We start from the raw sequence: 26,599 nt of genomic DNA on the forward strand, positions 1-26,599 counted from the left end.
TCTCTAGGCAAACAGATGACAAAGGACTGAGAGACTTTGCCACGTATGCTTTCAGCAAGACTCCAAAATGCCAACAACATGACTGAATCAAGAATTGTGTTCCGTGCATTTTGTGGCCTGCTCACAACCCCACAAAACACAAACCTTGTCAAAGAAAGTCTGTGTGATTTGGAGAGTGTCATTTCAAGATCCAAAGAGGATACACTGGAAGAAACTTCCCAATCTGAAGACTGGGAAATGTGTGAAAGTGAAGAGAGAAGACATGCAATGACCATCATTGGCAGATCACCATTCACTGCTTTCTTCCAGCAATGAAAGAGCTGAAGGAAGAAGAGGAAGGTGATGAGACATGTTTGGCCAAAGAGGACAACCCATACTTTTGTCCGGGCATCCTCACTGTCCTCTTTGATACCTACCTTGCCATTTTTCCTCTTTGGAGTGGCTTGCTGTTGGGAGACCTGACTACCGGTAGGTATGAATCTTGTGAACAGGATTTGGTGACAACATTGACACTACCAAAAACAAGAGATACCAATTGTCACATAGAAAGGTGGTTTGGAATTGTCAAACATTCCATAATGCATAAAGAACAAAATGTCAAACCAGGAATCTTCATAAGAAAAATGCATCAGTCTCTGCAAACAAGACATACAGAGCACATCATTCTGCATAACCTTCCTCAAAAGCTGTTGCTCCAGCCTGAGCCACCTCTGAACCTTGATCAGTGTCAAGAAACTTGGATGAAGAAGAAGGAAGAACGTTTCCCAAACACCAAATCCAAATTCTTTTCTGTTCCTCAGAGAATGCCTGTTCCACCAAAAAAGAAAAGAAGGATCCACAAAGATAAGCCAAAAAGCCACAAACAGTCAAGTCCTGAGCCAATGCAGCTTCCTGCAGAGGCACTCCCTGTAGAGGAAGAGGTAATTAAGTTAGTACAACAAATGAAACTATTTATTGCATATATTCAGCTAACTTATTATTGACTATATGAAGTGTGTAACATTCACAGATTGACATGTTATGGACAAAACCGCACAATGAACTGGTTGTAGCCATTGTGAAGTCTGACGATCAGAATCTGGAGTTCCTGTTACATCACGAGGAGTTCCTAACACTGAAGCCGCATGACTGGTTATTTGGAGAGGTACACATACCATAACAAAAATATCTAGTAAATACAAAATTGTACTATACATATACATTTATAAACTATAAAAAATGTTGTACCTAAGAAAAAGTAAATGCCAGATACTAAATGTTTTTTTCTCAATGTACGTACTAATTTAAATAAATTGAATAATTGCAATGATTTATCTTTTTTTTTCCCCAGACGATCGAGTGCTATTTAAGAGCTGTACTTAATGCAAAGGGTGCAAATATCTACCACCTAAGCCATTACACCACAGGTGTCATTTTAAATGGCCCAGAAGACCAGGTCATACGACAAGGTTTGAAAAAAGTGAGTGCAACTACTTATGATTCTGCATTTTTATATGTACATGTATTTTACGTTTATACGTTTATTTACATTTCTGATATATAGGTCAACTTTGAGCAATATGATGGGGTCATCTCTGTTGTAAATATCAGACACATGCACTGGAGGTTTGTGGTAAGTAAAAATATATTATAAGTAAAAAATACAATTATTGTGTTGTATGACTATTACAGATAAACATTGATACACCCATACATAAATGTTTGACCTTTTCACAGACATTTAATTGAATGACTAATTCTTATTTTTTTTTTTTTAATATTTAGTGTCTACATGCTACAACTAACACCATTTTCATACTTGACCCTCAACGTGGTAGTGATGAAATGAAACTTGCCACACAAGCATGCAAAAAATTTGTGTATGTTATGTTGTTTAAAAAATCTGTAACCTTTTTCGATCTACAACACTAATATTGGAATATTAGCATATGGATGTTGCTGAAGACCACCACAACCCCACACACTGTATTTTTCCTACAACAGGGAATATTTCAGGAAGAGAGGAAACCAGCATGGAAGAAAAGACTGGGTGGACACTATGTGGAAGCCTGGGACAATACACCATTCGTTCCAGGAGGATGCTTTCAGCTGCGGTGTCTTTGTGATGCAGGTAAATGGAGGGAAAACTACTTTACATAAACACTGTTCTCACATTTTCCCATATGAGACTAGTAATGTTCTCCGCTCTCCTTCTAGATGGCCAAGCAGGTGGTGGAGCACTTTCCAAAAATTCCTGAGAGCATCAACATAATACCCAGCAAAGAGGAGATGTGCCACATCAGGAAAAATGTTGCCAAAACAATTTTGCAGGCATCAGGTATTGGCAAACTATTTTGAAAGAACAGTTTATTTCCAGAGACAGAGTGATGGAGTATAATTATCTACATTATCATAATTGCAGTGTCGAGAGATGAGTATTGCTCTGTATGTGGACAAAAAGACACTAAGGACCAAACAGAGGAGCTCTGCACCTGGGTATTCTTTATGTCATTATTGCCTATTTGTTGAAAGTGAAAAGAAATTGAAGAGAAAATGAGTTTTCACAAATACATTTCATAATTACAACAGTTTCTGAATAAATCTAACAATGTCCTATTTTTCTTCCAGGTTCAATGTGAATTATGCCAGAGGTGGTTTCATGTCCAGTGCCTCGAAATTAATCTGCCACCAAAAGAGGAACCATGGATTTGTGGTTTGTGTTTGTAAGCTATTCAGTTAGAGGAGCTCATGCTAAAAGTGTGTTTAAATTGTAAAAAATATGTATGTATTTGATGAAGCAGAAAAAATACATACGTATATATATTTTCTTGCTTATGTTTTATCAATTTTGCTTATGCTTTATCATTTAATCATTTGTATATTAAATATAATTTAACCAAATCTAATCACTCATATTGTAAGAAACATTACTATTAGTTTGATGTGTTTACCATTATTATCATTTGAAATGTATGCTTGCTGCTTTTCTTTTATTAATTTGTATGCCTCAAATGTAGCTGACTGATTTAGAAGTCTTTAAGTGTCCATAGACAGACACAAATGCTTGAATGTCTCAGAATAAAGTGACAAATGAATGTTCTCTTAGCTAAACCTCTTGCAGAAGGGACATGTTGTGCAGTTCTGTATTGTGTATTGTATTAAGATGAACATAAAATAAACAACTTTCTGACTGACACTTTTAGGGTACCAGACAATGTGTGTATGCCTCACCCCACTTGTCCTGGCAAATTATCTCCGCCCCATAATTCCCTTTATAAAACAGACAATATAATTTTCCTTCAATGACTTAATATCAACAAAATATCTCAACATTGCTGATTCCAGATTCATTTCTGGAAGCCAGGCTAAATTAGCAAGCACTGTTACTGCATTCAGATATCAGATACAGACATTAAAGAATACATGAAAAGAACATTTCAGTAATTACACTGGTAACTTCTATAACAAAGTAAAATCTCACAAGCCTAGAGAAGTCATTCAACTCACGTGATATTTAGAAAGAAAAATATTGATGAATACCTTGATAAGTCACTTATTACATTTACATTGAAGCAGCAGTTTATTCCAAAATCCACACCCAAATTAAACATCATGTTTGCTGTAATGTTTTCTGAGTACTTGTCAATAATCTGATGGATTCAGTACCACGGACAGTAATATTTCTGCAGAACTGTAAACATCAATCAATGTACATGAATTGTGTTATTGTTCCATGTTAAACACAGATGTCATACAACAGGAAAACATAAAATAGAGTTTAGCCATTCTTTTTATTCAACACCTGGAGAACACTGTTACACATTCTTTATCACAGATAAAAACAGAAAAACAGAGGTGAATAAAACAGCAAGACATGGGCTGTAGTATGTTCTGTAGGGTCCAGACAAGATGATCCAACTTGCTTTGTAGCAGTCGTCTCGATGCTTTTCAAAACCTTTTGAAATAAATCATATGTCATTATTAAAACCACCACACTTACACAGTTCTTTTTCATTTTTTTTTCTCAAATAAATAAATAAATATAAACGGTTGTAAAATGAAGCAATTAACTATGTTCAGGAGATTAAACATGATTTTCCTTTCTACAGTCTGGATTGTTACCAAATTACAGTTCATGTACAGATTCATTCATTATTATTTCATAAACACATTTATAAACACCATCATTATAATGCAGGTTTTGTTGCTAAAGGACATTCTATAGCATCAGAACACATAATGTGAGAGATATTTGCCAGTAGGCTACATCTGCAGTTGGCTAAAATGTAGTTGTCTGTTTGCACACGATGAAAAACAATATGAACTTTTTAGACGGTCACTATCTTGGTTACGACACACATTGAATATTCATCTCTAAAGTACATGCTTAAAAATATACTTGCCCATTTTGATCGATGGTAAAAAAAGTTGTAGTTCACAACCTTTGTTGTCAATATCATGTAGCTGCTTCGAATCTGAAAAAAATAGCTTTATTGACTATTTAATTGAAAAAGTTCTTTAACGCGAATGTGCGAATATAAAACCAACTTTACCTAAGTAGGAAAAAGCATCAGTAATCAGCCTCACGTGGTCCTTACTCCGAAATCCCATCCGAGACTCCAACAAATCTCCAGGTCGATAATTCTCCGGAGTGAAATGTGCGCCACAAACGACCGAGTGTGTGGTAACAGACGCGGCAGTGAAGTCTGCTCTCTTCACCTGCACAAAACGCACTCAAGACCGAAAAGCCTTGTTTTTCCTAGAAGGAAAATGATGGACACGATGTCCTGACAGGCTGGAATTCGTGCAACCAGCACAAACATAATAATTTACCATTATGGCTTCTCTAAAACTCGATCTAAAACTTTCTGTCTCTCACTACTGCTCTAACTACATCAACCCCCAACAATGAGAGAGCTGACCGCGAGCGCTTTTGTTTGCCTCGCCCTACGTCATATGACGCGTTGCTATAGCGGGAAAGGCGTATTCCAAAGCCTAGCACATTTTCATCAAAATCTCTACATCAAATGAGATTTCATTAGTAATTTCTACATTTGTGTTTTTAAAAGACCTCTGCAGACAATATAAAGTATTAATTCAGTTATAAATTCAACCTGCATGTTGCTCTTTAACCACTCTTCTCATCAAAATGAAATTAAGTGAAACCCAAATCAACATTAACAGGCATCCTCATACCCATGAAAACCAACACAGGGCATCAATTGATACTTAAAATGTAAACAGTTCATACAAATATGACACAATTGCACGTTTAAAGCAATACAGTTTATGTACTATATTAAACATGAAGAACCATCTATTTAACACACAACAGGGTCACCAACAGTATTACCACCATATTTTGTTCTGATTTCATAATAAATTCTATTTAATATGCTCTAAAACCTTGTTTGAATTGTCCATTAACGGAGAAACATACAGGTGAAACTCGAAAAATTAGAATATCGTGCAAAAGTTCATTAATTTCAGTAATTCAACTTAAAAGGTGAAACTAATATATTATATAGACTCATTACAAGCAAAGTAAGCTATTTCAAGCCTTTATTTGATATAATTTTTATGATTATGGCTTACAGCTTATGAAAACCCCAAATTCAGAATCTCAGAAAATTAGAATATTGTGAAAAGGTTCAGTATTGTCAGGAGTTACAGTATTGTAAGAGGATTGTCAGGAAAAGGCCATTCAAATGTGTGGGGGAGCTTCACAAGGAATGGACTGAGGCTTCAAATGTCATATTCCTCTTGTCAAGCCGCTCCTGAACAACAAACAACATCAGAAGCGTCTTACCCGGGCTAAAGAAAAAAAGAACTGGTCTGTTGCTCAGTGGTCCAAAGTCCTCTTTTCTGATGAGAACAAATTTTGCATCTCATTTGGAAACCAAGGTCCCAGAGTCTGGAGGAAAAATGGAGAGGCACACAATCCAAGATGCTTGAAGTCCAGTGTGAAGTTTCCACAGTCTGTGTTGGTTTGAGGAGCCATGTCATCGGCTGGTGTTGGTCCACTGTGCTTTATTAAGTCCAGAGTCAACGCAGCCGTCTACCGGGACATTTTAGAGCACTTCATGCTTCCTTCAGCAGACAAGCTTTATGGAGATGCTGACTTCATTTTCCAGCAGGACTTGGCACCTGCCCACACTGCCAAAAGTACCAAAACCTGGTTCAATGACCATGGTATTACTGTGCTTGATTGGCCAGCAAACTCGCCTGACCTGAACCCCATAGAGAATCTATGGGACATTGCCAAGAGAAAGATGAGAGACATGAGACCAAACAATGCAGAAGAGCTGAAGGCCGCTATTGAAGCATCTTGGTCTTCCATAACACCTCAGCAGTGCCACAGGCTGATAGCATCCATGCCACGCCGCATTGAGGCAGTAATTAATGCAAAGGGGCCCAAACCAAGTACTGAGTACATATGCATGATTATACTTTTCAGAGGGCCGACATTTCTGTATTTAAAATCCTTTTTTTTATTGATTTCATGTAATATTCTAATTTTCTGAGATTCTGAATTTGGGGTTTTCATAAGCTGTAAGCCATAATCATAAAAATTATATCAAAGAAAGGCTTGAAATATCTTACTTTGCTTGTAATGAGTCTATATAATATATTAGTTTCACCTTTTAAGTTGAATTACTGAAATTAATGAACTTTTGCACGATATTCTAATTTTTCGAGTTTCACCTGTACCTCTCTTCAGAGTGCTTCCCGCAAACTGAAGATTGCAACACGAGAGGAATATACCATTGATTGAAGAAAGAGGGTTCATACCAAATCAGTAACACAAAAGAACACAACACATCTTTCTTAATCAAACTCATGCAGTACAGGGAAGTAGTGCTATTATAATGTTCGATAAGCACAAAGACTAATTGCTGGGCGCTGATGTTAAATTAAATACTGGTGTTGATTTAATATTCCAACCTCCCCCACCTTAATGAAATGTGGATCATCCCTTGCTCAATCTCTCTCTGCATCTGATTGAGAAGCAACCCATCTATTTAACAAAGTTTGATGAATTATACATTTTTCACACCATTACAACTATCCTGAAGCTTTATTGTGGTACATTTGTTCATGAAAATTACACAATAACAATACACATTACACAATAAGTAAAAACTCAGTTGGTTCCAGTGGGGTTGATTTATAAGAATATGTTGCTTTATAAAAATGGAAATCAACAAACAAGTTAAATTATCTCATACAAATTTCCAGTGCTACACCTTTTGAACATTGTGTGCAAAAGACATGGGCTGACCACATAAAAACAACAAAACTGTTGGTCTGTCAACATTCTGTGAGAGAGTTTCCATCTCTCGACTTTAAATATACAAAGTCTGTTCTCTGTAAAAACACTAAATCAGCAGTCTTCAATTAGCCACAGGCAAATCTGAAGCTGACATGCAACCAGCCTCCCCTTTCCTGTAATATTTACATTGTGCCTTTTGTTATAGCTTTTTACCACAATGTAATAGACAGAGCAAACCTCACAGCTGCTGTTTAAATCCTATTGCTCAAACCTGGTTTGTCTCTATACACCAGAAATCAGGGTCTACAATAGTTCTTATCAGGAAGTCAAAGACATAGCATATATCAGTTTACATGTTGTTGGGCCTCATGTGCTCTGATTGGAGAGAAAGGCAGGACTACACACAGTCATAAAGCCTGACTGAGGCCTGTAAAAACACTCTGATAACACAAACAACAGCGCCAAAATCAAACAAAGGGAGTCCAAACAGACTACAGATCCCATCAAGCCTGGCTCACTTTACACCTAGGTGTGAAATTCTGAAGGATTGAACTCTCAATTCCTATTGGATGAAACACACAACAGAACAAATCCCTCAACCATGATGTCATCGAGAGTATAAAACCCTGGAGATTCCTTTTAAATCTTGCTTCCAGCAACAGTATTCGCTGCCAACCTGCCAAGAATCAGCCACTGCACCGCCCGCTGACAGAGTGAGGAAACTGCCTCCCTTCTACCATTCTACCTGCGTTCTCCGCTGAGTCCGCTCATTGCTGCTAATTTGCTGCTCATTGCTGTGTTGTCACCCAACCATGGCTTTTTATGCATTTCCATCATTGCAGGTGAGACCGGCACACAGAGTTATTCCATTAAAGAACCAACGACCGCGGCGGACGGATTACGAGCCATTCACTGCGTCTCTGAGTGAAACTAACGGTTCCCGTCTCTCCCAAGATTGCTAAACTGACTTTGGTGCCGTCACCCTGTTCTCTCTATCTTGTACTAACCGTGCGCTCACACACACACACACACACACACACACACACACACACAATTCATTTTCAATGGGGGCGAGGGCTGCATCGATATATTTCGTGAACATGCGGGCAGAGACAGACGCAAATCTTCTTTGAGGGAAGATTGTGCATTTTGACTCAAAACACCGGCGTGTCTTCGGATGAAACCGTGGAAGACAGAACACCTGTGATATGGGGTGGCTGACGTGCAAATGTTATGATTTTAGATTTTAGCACCCAGTTGGAATGCCAGTAAGAGATCACCACACATCCGCTTAACGTGACAAATGGCAATTTGCTTCTCACCATTGGGAAGCGGTTGCGCATAATGTGTGGGCTTTGGAGTGGGAAAGCCTTATTGAAAAAGTGTGAGCATCTCGTGCAAGCGCTGTACTCTTTATGCAACCTTTGTATGTTCATACATTATATAATGCGCGGCTCACCATTGGGAAGTGGTTGTGCACAATGTGCAAAATTTATTTCATGTGATTAATGTGAGATACATTTTTGTATCCTGATTATGTAACGTCGTTACAAGTATTCCGTTACTCCCCAAGCTTGCACACATACACACACACACACACACACACACACACACACACATTGAGACTCATGTCATTACCAACAAATAGAGCCGCACCCTCTGCAACTTGATCAATACAACCGTTTCTATTATCCGAAACATTTTTTAATATGTGAAACTTCTTATGTGTCAATGTATTTTGCCCTAATCAGAATCACATAGCTATATTGGAAAGCACCGTCACGCTCCCACAAACTCTTCTGAGCAAATTCAGTGCAGTGCCTGGACTCACTGGGATTGTAAACAGTTGTTTATCAATGGAAAAGCTGTACAAGAATGGCAACACTAGATGCTGCTGAGAAGTAAACTTAAACTTACACCTTGGCAATTTGAAGCGATGTTATTCCTGATGAGAGCCACTTTAAACACATGTAATTCCACACGTGATCTCTTGCTCACAAATACACACGATTTTACTTCTGACGAGAGCTGCAACAAAAAAGGTAATCCCAGAAGCGATATCTCTCAGTTTCTGAGTTTCTCTCTTTCGATCCCTCAAATACAAACTCAAACACACGCACCAATGCACTAATATTATTATATTATATTACCTTATTTCTCCAGTAAGTGCTCCAGTAAAGCAACCCAAGCCCCGCAATCCAAAGTGACGTTTTCGAACTAGCAACGAAGGCTATGACTCTATGACAGGCTAAGACGCTGTACTTGTGGTGAAAGAAAATAGTTCTTCTCTTTAGGGACGAAAACCAGAACATGATTTGAGGTAAAACCCCGAACGATGACTTAATGTATGGTAACTGTGGTATAAGTGGAATAATTGACTCAGGCCTGTTGAATTATTGAAAAAAAATGCACACCCAAGGTGTAACAATCACTCTGCGCTTATTCCTTACATATATATAGATATATATCTATATATATGTATGTATCTCTGCGGTAAGACTTGTGGTGGTGGCTTGTGTGTTTACATCAACACGGAATGGTGCAAGAACTCTATGCTAGTCTCTAGTTACTGATCATCACTGTTGGAGCTTGTGACTGTTAGATGCAGAGCTTTTTATTTACCACGGGAATTCACCACTGTTTGCATAACCGGAGTTTACATTCCTCCCAGCGCTAATGCTAAGGAAGCGCTCTGTTAACTGTATGGGGCTATGAGCGAACTGCTGAATGCTCAAGACCATCTCCAAGACCATCACCACATGCTCCAACCAGAAGCCGTGGTTGACTGCGGAGGTCCGCACGCTGCTGAGGACCCGAGACTCCGCCTTCAGAGCAGGAGATAAGGCAGCCCTAAGAACAGCTAGGGCCAAACTGTCCCGGGCAATCAGAGAGGCAAAGCGTGCACACTCCCAGAGAATCCACAGTCACTTCCAGGACAGCGGTGACATGCGGCACATGTGGCAGGGCATCCAGGCCATCACCAATGTTGCCTGTGACAAAGATACCTCCCTTCCAGATGCGCTGAACGACTTCTATGCTCGGTTTGAAGTGCAGAATGACGTGGTGGCGAGGAAGACCACCCCTCCTCCCAATGACCAGGTGCTCTGTCTTACCACGGCTGATGTGAGGAAAACTCTACGTAGAGTCAACCCACGGAAGGCTGCTGGACCAGACAACATTCCTGGCAGAGTGCTCAGAGGATGTGCAGACCAGCTAGCAGATATTCTTACCGACATATTCAACATCTCTCTGAGCAGCGCCATTGTTCCAACGTGCTTCAAGGCCACCACCATCATCCCCATGCCAAAGAAGTCTTCAGTGTCCTGCCTCAACAACTACCGTCCCGTCGCACTCACACCAATCACCATGAAGTGCTTCGAGAGGCTCGTCATGAGGCACAGTAAGACCCAGCTGCCCCCTCACTAGACCCACTGCAGTTTGCGTATAGTCCAAACAGTTCAACGGACGACGCCATCGCCAAAACCCTCCATCTGGCCCTCACCCACTCAACGTATGAGTCCTAGACAAAAAGGACTCATACGTTCGAATGCTGTTCATAGATTTAAGCTCAGCATTCAACACGATAATTCCTCAGCACCTGATTGGAAAGCTGAATCTGCTGGGCCTGGACACCTCCCTCTGCAACTGGATCCTGGACTTCTGACTGGGAGACCTCAGTCTGTCCGGATCGGGAACAGCATCTCCACCACCACCACACTGAGCACTGGGGCCCCCTAGGGCTGTGTGCTCAGTCCACTGCTGTTCACTCTGCTGACTCACGACTGTGCAGCAATACTGTGTACTGGTCCTGTTCATTGTCAGAAATTTCTTGTACTGTCCCGTACTTTTGCACATGTTTGCACGTGCACTTTATATATGTATATAGGTATATATAGGTATTTTATATAGGTATTTTATTTAGTTGTGTAGTCTCATGTGGTCCTGTGTTTGTCCTATGTTGTTTTTATGTAGCACCATGGTCCTGGAGGAACATTGTCTCGTTTCACTGTGTACTGTACTAACTGTATATGGTTAAAACGACAATAAAAACCACTTGACTTGATACTTGACTTATATACATATATATATATATATATATATATATATATATATATATATATATATATATATATATATATGCATACAAAATTAAAACAAGGGGGTGCCATTTTAAATTTCTGGTCCCTGAGAGACAGGAAGGTACCACAACATAGTTACATGGCAAATTTTTCAGATATGACTCTGCTGGGATTGGCAGAACTTTCTGTCAGATTTCTTGCTCTGCTGTAAGCCCTCTTAGTAGGAGCACTCCTTTAAGTGCTGTTGATTCACCCATTTCTTACACTGCTCCACTTTTCCATACATGTACACAGTAAGGAAAGTCTTAGTTGTTTTAAAGCAGACCTTAAAAGTGCACCAATACACCTTATTTTCAAATGACCAATTTTAAAATATGGAATCATTGTCCATCAAACACAATGCTGTCATGATCATGATTGTGAATCACATAATTTCAGTTTTTTGCAGAATACTGTATATATGTGTTAATTAATTAAATTAAATGAATGATCAGTGTTCAATACAAGTAAAGCTCAATCAATTGCATTTGTGGAATGAAGTTGGTTACTACTAAAATAATTAAACTCGTCCCTCTTTGTTTAAAAAAGCAAAATTTTTTGTTACAGTAAGCCACCTACAATAGTAGAATGGGGCCAGTTCATAGCAATGCATGCTGTAACGTGGTAAATCCCTGATTTTATTACACTAAAATCATGCTAACATGAATAATGTATGCATTTTGTGGTTAAACTTTTGAAACCGTGCATAGTTTTACCGTTTATGGACTGGCCCCATTCACCTCCATTGAAAGTGACTTACTATAACTAAAACTTTTGTGGTATTCAACACATACCACAAATGCTTTCCCATTTGGTGCTGTTGAGAATATATATATATATATATATATATATATATATATATATATATATATATATATATATATATATATTATACATAGAATTTATACATAGAATTTACTAAGTGCTGGGAATTTATTAAAGATATATATATATATATATATATATATATATATATATATATATATATATATTATACATAGATTTATACATAGATTTATAGTGCTGGGAATTTATTAAAGATATATATATATCTTTAATAAATTCCCAGCACTTAGTAAATTCTATGGACAGTGGCCTAAAGTCTGCACTATTGAATGAAGTGCTGAGAACGGACCAGACTCCTGCCCACTGTCATGCTATCCTCAATCAACTCGTACAGGAGAGATAGATTATGCTTACTTAAATAGGGTTATTAAATACTACTGTTAAAGAATGACAAAACATAAACTTGTATTGCTGATCTGTGATTTAAAAGAACTCCTCGATATTTTATTCATGCACGTGGAATACACTGGTCCAGATGCCATTGCATACTCCATTATTGTTCTCGTGCCTCTTATTCAGTCAGGTAATTTAACAGCTGATGTGGGTAAGAACTCCATTAATAAAAATAAACAAACATGAACTCCAATCAAGCCTCTGAAAGTAATAACAGATATTCGTTATCTGTTTGTTCCCATTTGGTGCTGTTGAGAATGAGAGAGTCGAAGGCCCCTGTATTGGCTTTGGCCCTGGATTCCTACAGAAACAGATTTCAAAGCTGCATGTACCTTACTCACACAAACAGGAACAGGAAGATGAGTATGGGCTCTGCCGATGCTGCACTGCAATACTGACCCTTTGCACAACGTCTTGTACAGGAGGTAAAGAATCAAGAATTGAAGTCTACCAGGAATTTAACAACCAAGACATTAAACTAAGAGCTGCTCTTCTCAAGTTGTTTGCATTTAAACCAGTTTCAACCAATGCAATAGTAATAAGCAAAATATAAGATACTTAAAGTAATGCTTAAAAGGTCAATAATAAATACTACTTTGGGCCAGGCATGAGGGCTCAAGTCACGCCTTATTTAACGCATTGGAGATTGTACAGTAAGCATGTGAACTTAATCAATTCCCTTTCTTTCTCTAATGGCTCAGTTGCATTGAGAGCCTAACCATTTCTCCAAGCTCAACTGGACAAACAGGTGAACACTATGGAAAATTCACCCCTGCTGAATTTTACTACAGGATAAATGGTACTAATATCACTCACTTAAATGCGATAAATATGCTTAGGTATTGTACTTTTGGCCTAAACTCTTATTTTATCATTCTTTGAGGGGGAAAGAAGAAACCATTGTTCTGGCACTTGCTTTTTGTCCAGGCTATTACAATGGAATTGTTTCCTGCAGTTTTTAGACACTAAACTTTTTAAGTTGCAGTTAGACCTCAAATCTTCAAAACAAATTATACAAAAAATTGCTTCTCACCACATGTTTACCAGACTCAAAGACAGAATGAACTGTTGAGGCCACAAATCTCTTGGGCCTCTAAAAGCAGTTAAAATCCCCAACACTTGCAGAGTTAAAAATATTATTTTAGTTTAAAGACTTCAAGATACATTTTGCACAAGAAGGATTTAAAGGATTTGAACTTTTACAAAGACTGTTATTGACAAATGGTACAGAGCTCAACAGTCAGGTTGCAGAAGTAAAAATCTCATTCATTTATTTTCATAGGTGAGTTGATTATTAACTATAACTCCTAAACTTTTAAAGACAGATCTACCGTGAGCTACAAGTTTGTTGATTGAAGGTAGATGCTTCCGTTGAAGCCATCAGTCATGTTATTTCAACCTAATTATTTTTTTTTTTTATTTATTAGTGGAAATACTGCTGAAGAACTACACTACCCATGATTGCAAAAGAGCCCAGCAGCTTCCTTTGTGGTGTCCTGCCATGTACACACAATGCCTGCTTAATGACTCATGAACAGAGATGTTGACCAGTTCCAATGATTCATTAAAGTCTTTAGCTTTAACTCTAGCATTTTGCACGCACCCTTTGAGTCACCTGGGCTGGATGCAGACTTATAGGGAGAGTAGACACAGTACTAAATCATCTCCCTTTATAGACAATTTGTGTCTATAAATGTGACAAACTGCTGACAGATGAATACCTAAGGTCTTCGAGATAACTTTGTAACCCTTTTCCAGCTTTCTGCAAAGCAACAATTCTTGATTGTAGGTCTTCTGAGATCTCTTTTTTGCGAGGGATGGTCCACTTCAGCAGATGCTTCTTGTGAATAGCAAACTCAAAATATTTGATTGCTTTTTATAAGGCAAAATAGCTCTAACCCTGACTCTATTTAGCTTTTGTTTATGTAATTAGCCTATGAGTTCACATACTTTGCCAATCTACACTGTGAATGTTTGAATGGTGTATTCAATATGTACAAGTTCAATGCATTAATTTGTGTATTAGATAAAACAGACTGAGTTTGTTCATTGTTGTAACTAAGAAGAATATCAATATACATACATGCTGATAATTCCAAAGGGTTCACATACTTTTTCTTCCCACTGTATATTCAGTATATATGAATATTATCCAATACATTTGAAATTACAAATAAAGTTATAAATAACTTTCAATCAATTATTTTTGACATTTAATTATAGAAACATTCCCTGTCTTTGGTCAGTTAGGATCACTTCTTTATTTTAAAGAGAACCTATTATGCTTTTTGGGATTTTACCTTTCCTTTAGTGTTAAACAGCTCTTTGTGTACATAAAAGATCGCCAAAGTTACAAAGCACAAAGTCCACGCAAATGGGATTTATTCTCTCCTACAGACAACACTTCTCAAGAACTACAAAAAACATCTGGTTTCTAGTTCAGCCATTTCTTCTGTAAAGTATCTACAGTCAGGTCCATAAATATTGGGACATCGACACAATTCTAATCTTTTTGGCTCTATACACCACCACAATGGATTTTAAATGAAACAAACAAGATGTGCTTTAACTGCAGACTTTCAGCTTTAATTTGAGGGTATTTACATCCAAATCAGGTGAACGGTGTAGGAATTACAACAGTTTGTATATGTGCCTCCCACTTTTTAAGGGACCAAATGGGACAATTGGCTGCTCAGCTGTTCCATGGCCAGGTGTGTGTTATTCCCTCATTATCCCATTTACAAGGAGCAGATAAAAGGTCCAGAGTTCATTTCAAGTGTGCTATTTGCATTTGGAATCTGTTGCTGTCAACTCTCAATATGAGATCCAAAGAGCTGTCACTATCAGTGAAGCAAGGCTGAAAAATCAAAACAAACCCATCAGAGAGATAGCAAAAACATTAGGTGTGGCCAAATCAACTGTTTGGAACATTCTTAAAAAGAAAGAACACACCGGTGAGCTCAGAAACACCAAAAGACCCGAAAGACCATGGAAAACAACTGTTGTGGATGACCGAAGAATTCTTTCCCTGGTGAAGAAAACACCCTTCACAACAGTTGGCCAGATCAAGAACACTCTCCAGGAGGTAGGTGTATGTGTGTCAAAGTCAACAATCAAGAGAAGACTTCACCAGAGTGAATACAGAGGGTTCACCACAAGATGTAAACCATTGGTGAGCCTCAAAAACAGGAAGGCCAGATTAGAGTTTGCCAAACAACATCTAAAAAAGCCTTCACAGTTCTGGAACAACATCCTATGGACAGATGAGACAAAGATCAACCTGTACCAGAGTGATGGGAAGAGAAGAGTATGGAGAAGGAAAGGAACTGCTCATGATCCAAAGCATACCACCTCATCAGTGAAGCATGGTGGTGGTAGTGTCATGGCGTGGGCATGTATGGCTGCCAATGGAACTGGTTCTCATGTATTTATTGATGATGTGACTGCTGACAAAAGCAGCAGGATGAATTCTGAAGTGTTTCGGGCAATATTATCTGCTCATATTCAGCCAAATGCTTCGGAACTCATTGGACGGCGCTTCACAGTACAGATGGACAATGACCCGAAGCATACTGCGAAAGCAACCAAAGAGTTTTTAAGGGAAATAAGTGGAATGTTATGCAATGGCCAAGTCAACCACCTGACCTGAATCCGATTGAGCATGAATTTCAATTGCTGAAGACAAAACTGAAGGGAAAATTCCCCAAGAACAAGCAGGTGTATGTGTGTCAAAGTCAACAATCAAGAGAAGACTTCACCAGAGTGAATACAGAGGGTTCACCACAAGATGTAAACCATTGGTGAGCCTCAAAAACAGGAAGGCCAGATTAGAGTTTGGCAAACAACATCTAAAAAAGCCTTCACAGTTCTGGAACAACATCCTATGGACAGATGAGACAAAGATCAACTTGTACCAGAGTGATGGGAAGAGAAGAGTATGGAGAAGGAAAGGAACTGCTCATGATCCAAAGCATACCACCTCATCAGTGAAGCATGGTGGTGGTAGTGTCATGGCGTGGGCATGTATGGCTGCCAATGGAACTGGTTCTCATGTATTTATTGATGATGTGACTGCTGACAAAAGCAGCAGGATGAATTCTGAAGTGTTTCGGGCAATATTATCTGCTCATATTCAGCCAAATGCTTAGGAACTCATTGGACGGCGCTTCACAGTACAGATGGACAATGACCCGAAGCATACTGCGAAAGCAACCAAAGAGTTTTTAAGGGAAATAAGTGGAATGTTATGCAGTGGCCAAGTCAATCACCTGACCTGAATCCGATTGAGCATGAATTTCATTTGCTGAAGACAAAACTGAAGGAATTCCCCAAGAACAAGCAGGAACTGAAGACAGTTGCAGTAGAGGCCTGGCAGAGCATCACCAGGGATGAAACCCAGCGTCTGGTGATGTCTATGCGTTCCAGACTTCAGGCTGTAATTGACAGCAAAGGATTTGCAACCAAGTATTAAAAAGTGAAAGTTTGATTTATGATTGTTAATCTGTCCCATTACTTTTGGTCCCTTAAAAAGTGGGAGGCACATATACAAACTGTTGTAATTCCTACACCGTTCACCTGATTTGGATGTAAATACCCTCAAATTAAATCTGAAAGTCTGCAGTTAAAGAACATCTTGTTCGTTTTATTTAAAATCCATTGTGGTGGTGTATAGAGCCAAAAAGATTAGAATTGTGTCGATGTCCCAATATTTATGGACCTGACTGTAATTGAGATCCAATTCATATTTATACAAATGTTCAAGTAGAAAACCAGCCATTTTGAAATGTTGTGGTCATTTCCACTCTTCCATCCTGAGAGGAAGGAGTCTTGTGGTTTTCCAGCTCTTTATAGAGAAGCTTAATGGTGAGGCGAAGCACAAATCTTTCGGGTAAGATATTCTGCAATCTTAATGTGATTTACAGTATTTAAGATTGAAAATGTAATGCTTCTTTTAAGCTTGTAACGTGTTTTATTAAAAGTGCTAAATGTGGGGGTCTGGGTAGCTCAGCGAGTATTGAGGTGCACTACCACCCCTGGTGTTGCAAATTTGAATCCAGGGTATGCTGAGTGACTTCGGCCAGGTCTTCTAAGCAACCAAATTGGCCCGGTTGCTAGGGAGGTTAGGGTCACATGGGGTATCCTCCTCGGTCGCGATTAGTGGTTCTCGCTCGCACTGGGGTGCATGGGGAGTTGTGCGTGGATTGTGGAGAGTAGCATGGACCTCCACATGCTGTGAGTCTCCGTGGTGTCATGCACAGCAAGCCACGTGATAAGATGCGAGGATTGACTGTATCAGAAGTGGAGGCAGCTGAGATTGTCCTCCGCAACCCGGATTGAGGTGAGAAACCTTGCCATCACGAGGACCTAATAAGTAGTGGGAATTGGGCATTCCAAATTGGGAGAAAAGGGGATAAAAAAAAAAGGAAAAAAAAGTGCTAAATGTGAATGGAATCTACCTGTACATGTTAATATAAAAAAGTAACTAAAAATCACTTATATGTTCCATTTTGTATGTTTTAAGATGTATCATGAAAACTTCCCATCATGCAGGTCTAGAGAGTATCATCATCAAAAACATCAAGAATCAAGTGGAACTGTGCAGAAAGGTAGCACACGAGATACTCAGATACCTTACTGCAAATAAACCACATGCTCAACTGTCTACGTGCCAAAGTGACAGTTAAGAGGATTTTAAACAACACTGAATCACTGATGTGAGAAAATAGTTCTTGTTTCTTTGCTTTTAAAGCCAGGTAACAAGGGCGACTGGTTTGGGTGTATTCGGCTAGTCTAACTGCTGAAAGACACCATCATTCTCCCACAGGACCATGAAACTTACTTGCTATGTGGGATGGACAGGTGGAAAATACTTTTTGTTTTACAAAGAGCTCTTCAAGCAATGAAAATGAAAATTCTCTCATCATTTACTCCCCTCACCTCATCCCATCCCAGATGTTTATGACTTTCCTTCTTCTGCACAACACAAAAGAAGGTTTTTAGAAAAATGTCTCAGCTCTATAGGTTCATACAATGCAAGCGAATGGTGGCTACAACTTTTAATCATCCAAAATCACATAATTGCAGAATAGAAGTAATCGCTAAAACTCCAGTGGTTAAATAAATATAATCTCAAGTGCTATGATAGGTGTGGGTGAGAAACATCAATATTTAAGTCCTTTTTTTTCTTTAAATCTCCACCTTTGACCAGCCCAAACCAGTAGGTGGCGATATGTACGAAGAATGTAAATTGCCAAAAAACAGAAGAAGAATGTAAAAGTGTAAGTAGAGATTGTAGTAAAAAAGGGCTTAAATATTTCATCCACCAATTAGACATAATAATTTATGTCTGAAGAAATAGATGTAACTTCTAGAGTCTTATGGATTATGTTTATGCTGATTTATGTGACTTTTGGAGATTTATAGTTCTGGCCACCATTCACTTGCATTGTATGGACCTACAGAGCTGAAATATTCTTCTAAATATCTTGATTTGTCTTCTAGAGAACAAAGTCATACACATATAGGATGGCATGAGGCTGAGTAAATTATGAGATTAATTTTCATTTTTGGGTGAACTTATAGATAACAAGAAACTGACAAGCTTCTAAATGCGCAGTACTGCTGTAAAAACAAGTACACAGTTGGCATAATGCATTGATGGATCTAATTATCTTTTCTATCAACAAATCATTGGCATGAATCGTAACCCAAGTACAGACTCCACATATGGCAGCTGTCTCTATTTTAAATGTTAGATCTCCCACTAAATAGATACAATCCATCCCTGACCATCATTTATTTATGAGTATAGTCCAGGTTTACTGCCACAATCCCACAATGCAGAGCAGATGGCGAGCAGTCCAATATTTTGAGGCAGATCTTGTGTCATTCCTAAAATGATCCTAAACCTGACAGACTGACATACCTAATTTGGATAATCTGTCCCTGATAAATTACTTAAACCTTGCTTCAGCTTGCTGATGTGGAAATGATCAACACGTCAACTTTTACCACAATGTGCACCTGTTGTTCGTAACTTTCTCTGTGCCAAATATCTGGACTCAATCTGAAAGAAAGCAATTTAAAATGATTCCTTTTCATATAAATATTTTTTATTTATTGCTTTTAAGGGTCATGCGGTCTTTAAATCTTCTGCAGTAAATATTAATATGGGAAAGAATGAGATAACAACATATATCATATTATTATATTTGTATCGTCATCATGTTCTATTAATATGCCTCACCTTGTTATTTTCTGACGGAATATGGACAGACTTGTTCCACACTGCCGACAGCTACACTTACGAGTGTGTCTAATCATGTCAAAATCATAATATGGGACAGAGTTTATAAAACTTAAGAGAGAACAAAAAGATCAAGAAGAAAGGTAACAGGCACTTATCCATCCAATATTGCTGACCCTTTCTTTTTTAACCTTCATGTCATAATTGTCTTTAGTATTACATCTTTGTTTCCCATAGAATTTAAGGAGGCCTCTGGGAAGAGATCAGTCTAGAGCATGATTGTAAAAATGGAGAAGATTGGCAGCATGCCACGTGAGGCACAGGATATGGTTAAATTATTGTTGCTAATCATCAGAATTCAGATATATAATAAAATAGTGTCAGTAAGTCATATGTAACATTATATTACATCAATTGCAGGTCTTGAAGTGTGCCCTGATTACATGTGACTTAATGGAGAGCCTTGTTGGCCATGTAGAGGAGATCATAGAGGAGAGTCCAAAATAAACAAGGAGGCACAATTGCTGCTGCTGGAACTGAATACTGCATATATTTATTTAAGCTCTAGTTTATGATCTATCTATGCTGTAGTTTGCAATTGTAATATCAAAGCTGTAATACAAATAATATCAATACACATATTCGAGACAAATCCTTAAAGATTGTATTTTTTTCTCTGACCATGTTTATACTTATTTATTGTAGTTTATGAACTGGAAGAGAATGTTTTAAAAGGCTATGGACAAATATGAAGGGCAATTAACAGTTTTGAGCTGCCGAGCAACACAACCTATTTTGAGATGACACTGACACCTGCTGTTAAAAACAAGTATAGCAAGCAATAAAAACTTAACGGAACATAAAACATTTCCTTTAAAAAAAAAAAAAAAACTAAACTGTTGTCATCATTTACTCACCCTTATGTTGTTCCAAACACATTTCACTTTCTTTATTTGGTGGAATACTAAAGGAGTAACATTAGGTTAGCTTCAGTCACCATTCAGATTCATTGCATCTTTTTGAAATGAAAGAGAATGGTGACTGAAGTTAACATCCTGCCTAACCACTTTTTTTGTGTTTTAGAGAAGACAGAAATTATAAGGGTTTCGAAAAAGATGAGGGTGAGTAAACTGTCATTTTTGGGGTAATCTTATTAGAGCCGCATCTCTTGAAGCATCCCCCAAACTGGGCTACGATCAATAATGTGAGCACAAGCCAAAGACATCCGATCTCTCATTTTCTCAACATGGGGTTTACTTGTGGCCTGGGGGGAAAAAAGACCAATCAAACTCTTGCAGGTGCCACCTAATAAACTTTATCAACATTTATATTTAGTATACATGCTGCTATAGCAAGCACAATCCTTGATATACAATTACAATTATAATTGAAAGTCCATAAAATATTACTGGTAAATAGTTTAAATCAACAAAGATTCAAAATCAAACTAAAGTTCAACATTAAAACCTACTTTAGCGATGAGCAGCATTCCATCTACTGCATTAGGAGTACTATGCACGGGTAAGACTTTGAGGTTGCAGCCAAGAAATCTATAGCAAAAATGAAAATCTGTTGTAAAAATGTGTTATTTACCTTTTCATTTTATAACATTTGATTTGGCCCAACTTTTTAGAGTGCATGAGTTTGAAAAGAGACCAGAACCAAGTTCTCCCAGAAAGTGTATTCATTGGTTATTAATTATTAGTTGTATTTTGGAAATATTTATTCACAAAGTTTCATCTGAGTGAATCTTAAAATGCATCCCAATGTACAAAAACAGTATTCATGGCTTGCGATGAATCATGCACCTGTTCTGCACTGATGATAAAATCTCCCACTCCCTTTTTCCATAGACTGGGGCTTTAAGCAGAAGAAAACTGTTTCTGTGGACCTGCATAAACTTCTCAATTCTCTCAAAAAGTTCAGCATTCTCATGCTTTGCTGGAAACTCCTCCGGCGTAACAAGCAAGAATGCTGTGCCTGTGCAACAGAAAAGTTGAAGGTGAGGCACTTTTCAACAGTATATTCACCATGTACATCCACCTGCAAGCAAGGCACACTAATCGGCCACTATCAGGCTAGCATTCATACAATCGATACAAACGTATCCTATTAGGAAATTACTTGTTAAACATTACTGCTTATGAATGCATCTGTCTATAGGTTTTCATTCATTAAGGGTTCAAACAGTGAAAAACAAGAATTCATTTGGAACAAATAACAAACGTATCTACCTGAGAGTGGGAAAACAAAACTAGAGGGTAGGATGCTGTCCGAGCGGCGAATTTTGTGCTGCTGTGCTAATAAAATCTGTGAGGGTTCATCACACTGCAAATAAGCACATGGGTCATTAATACAAATTAGAAATATTTTAAGAATTTAGTTTAAAACACACGTGTGAAGTTAATATACGCCTAAATGTACTCTTTGTGTCAAGTTTGGTTTTTAAATACTTTCCTTGCACCTGATATTAACGTGAGTGTACATAAATTAAAGAAGTAGGCCTATACTGGGTTCAATACATGTCAAGTTATAGTGTTGATTTATTCAAAAAATAATTTCGACGTATTTTTCTTTAAATAAAGCAAAAATCGAGGTTACAATGAGGCAGCAGCAATCGACGTTTTTGGACATCAAAAATCAAAAGCTCATCATAGTAGAGGAGGTGTATTCGTGTTAATCAGGGTTCGAATTATGATTTCATCTTTGTGGGGGACTCTTAAAAAAAAAAAAGTCCAGGCATCCGACAAATGCACGCCAATTTTCTTCTCTGAAAGTAATAGAGTCTTAGCTTCCTTACAGATGATGCATCCAAGTCCACCCTCCCCTGTAACCAGCCAGGGGTTTCTTTCCTTCCATGACCTCCACTGATTTAGTCCCCATTTCTTTGGCAATTGCTCAGTTGTGTCCATAGTGTCAGACCCGGCTTTATCAGCCTCCTTTTCTGAGGTAACATTCATCTCTGTCCCACAATCAGCACCAGCAGCAGCGAAAGCAGCAGCAGAACTAGTCGTGGTAACAGCGGTAGAGTCGTCTTCAGTCCCAGTGCTATGCACCATGCTAGCAGGTGGATTTAGACTGTCCTCTGATGATGTTTTTTGTTTTTTTGAAATAAACCCGAATTTTGCCAAAGTTGTACCTGATGTTGGTAGCAGTCTTTTTATTTTTGGTGGCATGGTTGCTGGTTCTGAACTTTACACTATTTCTAAAATATTCTAACTGATCCCCCAGCGTGAGTTATTCTAGGTGACCGTTATTTAGAACCTGTCACTTTAATGTTTCCATGGTGACGCATCCTCGCTTGTCACGTTACACAGCGCAACCACAACACAGCGCTGAATGAATGAAGATCTGCTTTTATGTCATTTTTCCTTTTTTATACAAAATATTCACAAATGTATTAGCTATAACATGAAACACTGATATTCCGATTGTCAAATATGTGCAAGTGGATGTGTTTTGTTGTTTAAACGCCTTTATAACGATCGCGTTAAGTTAGTTGAGCTGTATGTGCGATGGGCGGCGCCATGTTATTTTACAACACGTCAATTCCTCAACTTCTCACGAAATACATGAAAGTAAGTGGCCGGTGAACTGGGAGAAGAATAGAGTAAAATGTAAAGCTACTTACACAATGTGTATCTGATATGAAAACGTGTCTTATTGTAACGTAACGTTAATGAAAGGATTATTATTGCCGCTTCCCTAGACATCAGTGTGTATTTTACAAACTCAAAATATTTTTTTGCTAGTACTTATGTGTATTTAAATGTCTGAAACCTAAAATAAACATTATGTGGTTGAAAACACAGAACAGTTGATCTGTCTATGGTTGTGATACATGACAGCAGCACTGAGCGCGTCTGTCTCTGGCTCAGCGCCAGCCAAAGCGCGAAAGCACGTTTGAATTTAGCAGTTGATTACGTGATGCACTGACCGTTCTAATCACACCGGTGTTGATCGATCATACGTGCAAAAGGGTTAACATAAACATTGAAGGAACATATTGAAGGAAAAAATGCTTTATTTGTAATTTAAAATAATGGTGCTTATGATTTTTAGAGACCCCCACAGGTGTATGATTTTACTGCTTTCATGGGAGCTCATCCTCTCTCTATGGGAGCTCAGCTCCCACTGGCTCCCACGTAATTCGAACCATGGTGTTAATCAAGCAGATCAAATTGTTTCGTGTGAATTGCATTTTTTTATGTGTTTATGAAGATCTGGCCAACATTTTTTGACTGATAAATCATGACAGCCGTGGATACAAACAGTTCTTCAATCATCAGGATTAGCATTGAGAAGACAATAGTTGGTAGTAACTGCAACACGATGAATCAATATTTTTTTAGGGCTACTAACAACTTAAGATCAATCAATGAACTTCCACAGCGAGATTTAGTCAGCCGATATGAACTACAACACGGAAAACCAACTACCTGAGGTGAAGAGCTGATAATAACAGTTGTTTTCCAAGAAGTGCTCGTATCGCCTGCCATTTACAGCGAGATTACTTGATATTTTGTAATGCCACAGTCTACAGAGTTTAAAAATGTTTTACCAGACAGGTCTGACAACTGACGCCAACGTAAGAGCCGGCGGAAGAAAAAACAAACAAAAAAACACTAGCTGTCATACCAATTAAATACCACTAGGTGGTAGCATTTTGTCAATTTATTAGGTTTCGTTGACTCGTAATTTTTACAATAAAAATTAACGTTTCAGTATACCTTTTCAATGTACAAAATCGTTTTATAGAAAATAACACAAACGCTTGTAATTGGACATCAGTTTATAATATTTATATTTGATTTTCTATTTTTGAAAGATGAACTTTAAAGTCTTGGAGGGGAGAAAAACAACTATTTTAAGTTTGCACCTTTATTTAAATAAGGTAGCAATGTTCACTGAACACATGTTTACCTTTTAATTTCACATGCCTGTTGTCACACTACACGGGGTAAATTGTCACAGTGGAACCTGCCATTAACAACTGTTTGTCGCACCGCAAAATCCATGAGATCATTGCCGTGTCCAAATTTCAATTTGAGGTAATTCAATCTAATATTTAATCATTTTTAAAATGTTGCAAATGTATGTAGCTAATAATAATCCCTGAAATGATCACATTTATTTTAAGACAAAATACTTATTTGCAATTTTCAGTTTTGTTCAAGGTGATTAAATCAAAAGTTTTTAAAAACTGTCCAGTAAGTGAAAGGATAGGTAAAAAAAAAACAAAAAACAGAATTATTGCGTAGTGATGGAATGTGAAGAAATTCAGTTTTAGATAGAAAGAAGACCATATGGAAAATTGTATTTTTATACTGAAAAGAAGAAAAAAAAAATCAGGTGAATTGGCTATAGTTACAGAATCACCCATTTATCTGAAAAAAATGGGGATTTGTAAAAGTGAAATTAAACAGTTTATTTCCATATGGGAGGAATCCAGGCAGCAGTAATGTAGATATGTTTTTGTCAAAGTCCTGAATGCAATATTGCTAAGTACAGTGAATAGATGGTAAGCACATTGGAACTGAAAATATTTCAAGTTAATTTTATTCAGTTTAAATCAGAACTTTAAATGATTGAATAATATGTGGAGACAGATGCATTATTATGATTTTAAGAAAGCAAGATTGGAAAACAAAATTTTGAATTCACATCTGCAGTGTATTTCTTACCTTTCTGTAAGCTAAGACATATTAAATCTTCAATTGTGTCTTACCATATTCCTAGAAACAGAAATATTTTAGATTTTTTTCTATCGTAAATCTACACGTTCACTTTCACTTTAGTGAAGAAAAGGACTTAAAGCTACACTATGTAACTTTTTGCCCTCTAGCAGTTTAAAAAAAACTGCATGCGTCTTGCAGAAGAACATTGTTTTGGTTGAAAGGAAAAGACGGATATCCGAAAACATGTAATCTGAGCAGATAAGTGCCATATCTTATGCTGTTGTTTGGAAATAAATTATGTTACAAAAGTTAGACAACATTTTTTAACATTAGACATAATGATTGCTAGTCTTAAGGTCAAACGTTGTAAAGTTTCTATAACCGCAGGATTTTCTGGCCAAATAGACCATGGTTGTAACTAATTCATAGATTGCCATTGTTCAATATCATTTCAAGACTCACATGTCAACTCTAGCATCAACTTTCAGCTTCATGCTACTCCCACACCATACATGTGCTACAGTAGCTTGAGCTTATTTTCTCTCTGTACGGATATGATGTGAGCATGCACGGGTGAATGACGCATGTATGCAATTTCCCGTGAAATCTGTCCCGACAGCTCTAAAATATATTATAGGGTTATCAAAGTGTATTTGGATAAAGACATGTTTTTATTTTTTTTTTAATATTTTTGTTGCTCTCTCTCATTAATACAATTTTATTATTTAAAAAAAGTGTGCTTTAAATATTGATCTGTTTCTTACCCACATTCTGAAGACATGGATTAAACCGCTGGAGTCTTGTGGATTACATTTATGCTGCCTTTATGAGCTTTTTGGACCTTCTGAGTTTTAGTCACCATTCACTTGCATTGTATGGACCTACAAATCTGAGGCATTCTTTTAAAAAATTGTAATTTGTGTGCTGCATTTAGACTAAATTACGATACATGCTCTCTTTTGCTGAATCCAAAAAACCAATTAATTCGTTCATGTCCTCAAGACTAGATTATTATATTGCGTTACTGGGAGGATGTCCAGCGAGATCAATAAATAAACTTCAATTG

The 26,599-nt window shown here is 37.7% G+C and overlaps 1 protein-coding gene and 1 pseudogene across 1 annotated transcript; one reads left to right on the forward strand and one right to left on the reverse strand.

Moving 5' to 3' along the window:
- The first annotated feature begins 881 nt into the window (after nucleotides 1-881).
- Nucleotides 882-20,362, forward strand: LOC127646094 (glomulin-like; annotated as a pseudogene).
- A 646-nt stretch (nucleotides 20,363-21,008) lies between these two features.
- LOC127646095 (protein SPO16 homolog) lies at nucleotides 21,009-24,354 on the reverse strand. The gene is made up of 5 exons (XM_052129554.1): nucleotides 24,295-24,354; nucleotides 22,090-22,183; nucleotides 21,664-21,835; nucleotides 21,327-21,405; nucleotides 21,009-21,119 (listed from the first exon to the last, which is right to left on the reverse strand). Exons 1-5 carry the CDS (start codon nucleotides 24,352-24,354, stop codon nucleotides 21,009-21,011), a joined length of 516 nt encoding a protein of 171 aa, XP_051985514.1.
- Between the last annotated feature and the right edge of the window lie 2,245 nt (nucleotides 24,355-26,599).

This window comes from Xyrauchen texanus, chromosome 7 (assembly GCF_025860055.1).
Source record: "Xyrauchen texanus isolate HMW12.3.18 chromosome 7, RBS_HiC_50CHRs, whole genome shotgun sequence".
Classification (NCBI taxonomy): Eukaryota; Metazoa; Chordata; class Actinopteri; order Cypriniformes; family Catostomidae; genus Xyrauchen; species Xyrauchen texanus.

Coding starts and splice junctions, on each gene's coding strand:
- LOC127646095 (XM_052129554.1), bottom strand. CDS start 24,354: ATGGCAGGCGATACGAGCACTTCTTGGAAAACAACTGTTATTATCAGC. Junction 21,406..21,663: donor TTATCATCAGTGCAGAACAG/GTGCATGATTCA, acceptor TTTTTGCTATAG/ATTTCTTGGCTGCAACCTCA. Junction 21,120..21,326: donor GAATGCTGCTCATCGCTAAA/GTAGGTTTTAAT, acceptor TTTTCCCCCCAG/GCCACAAGTAAACCCCATGT.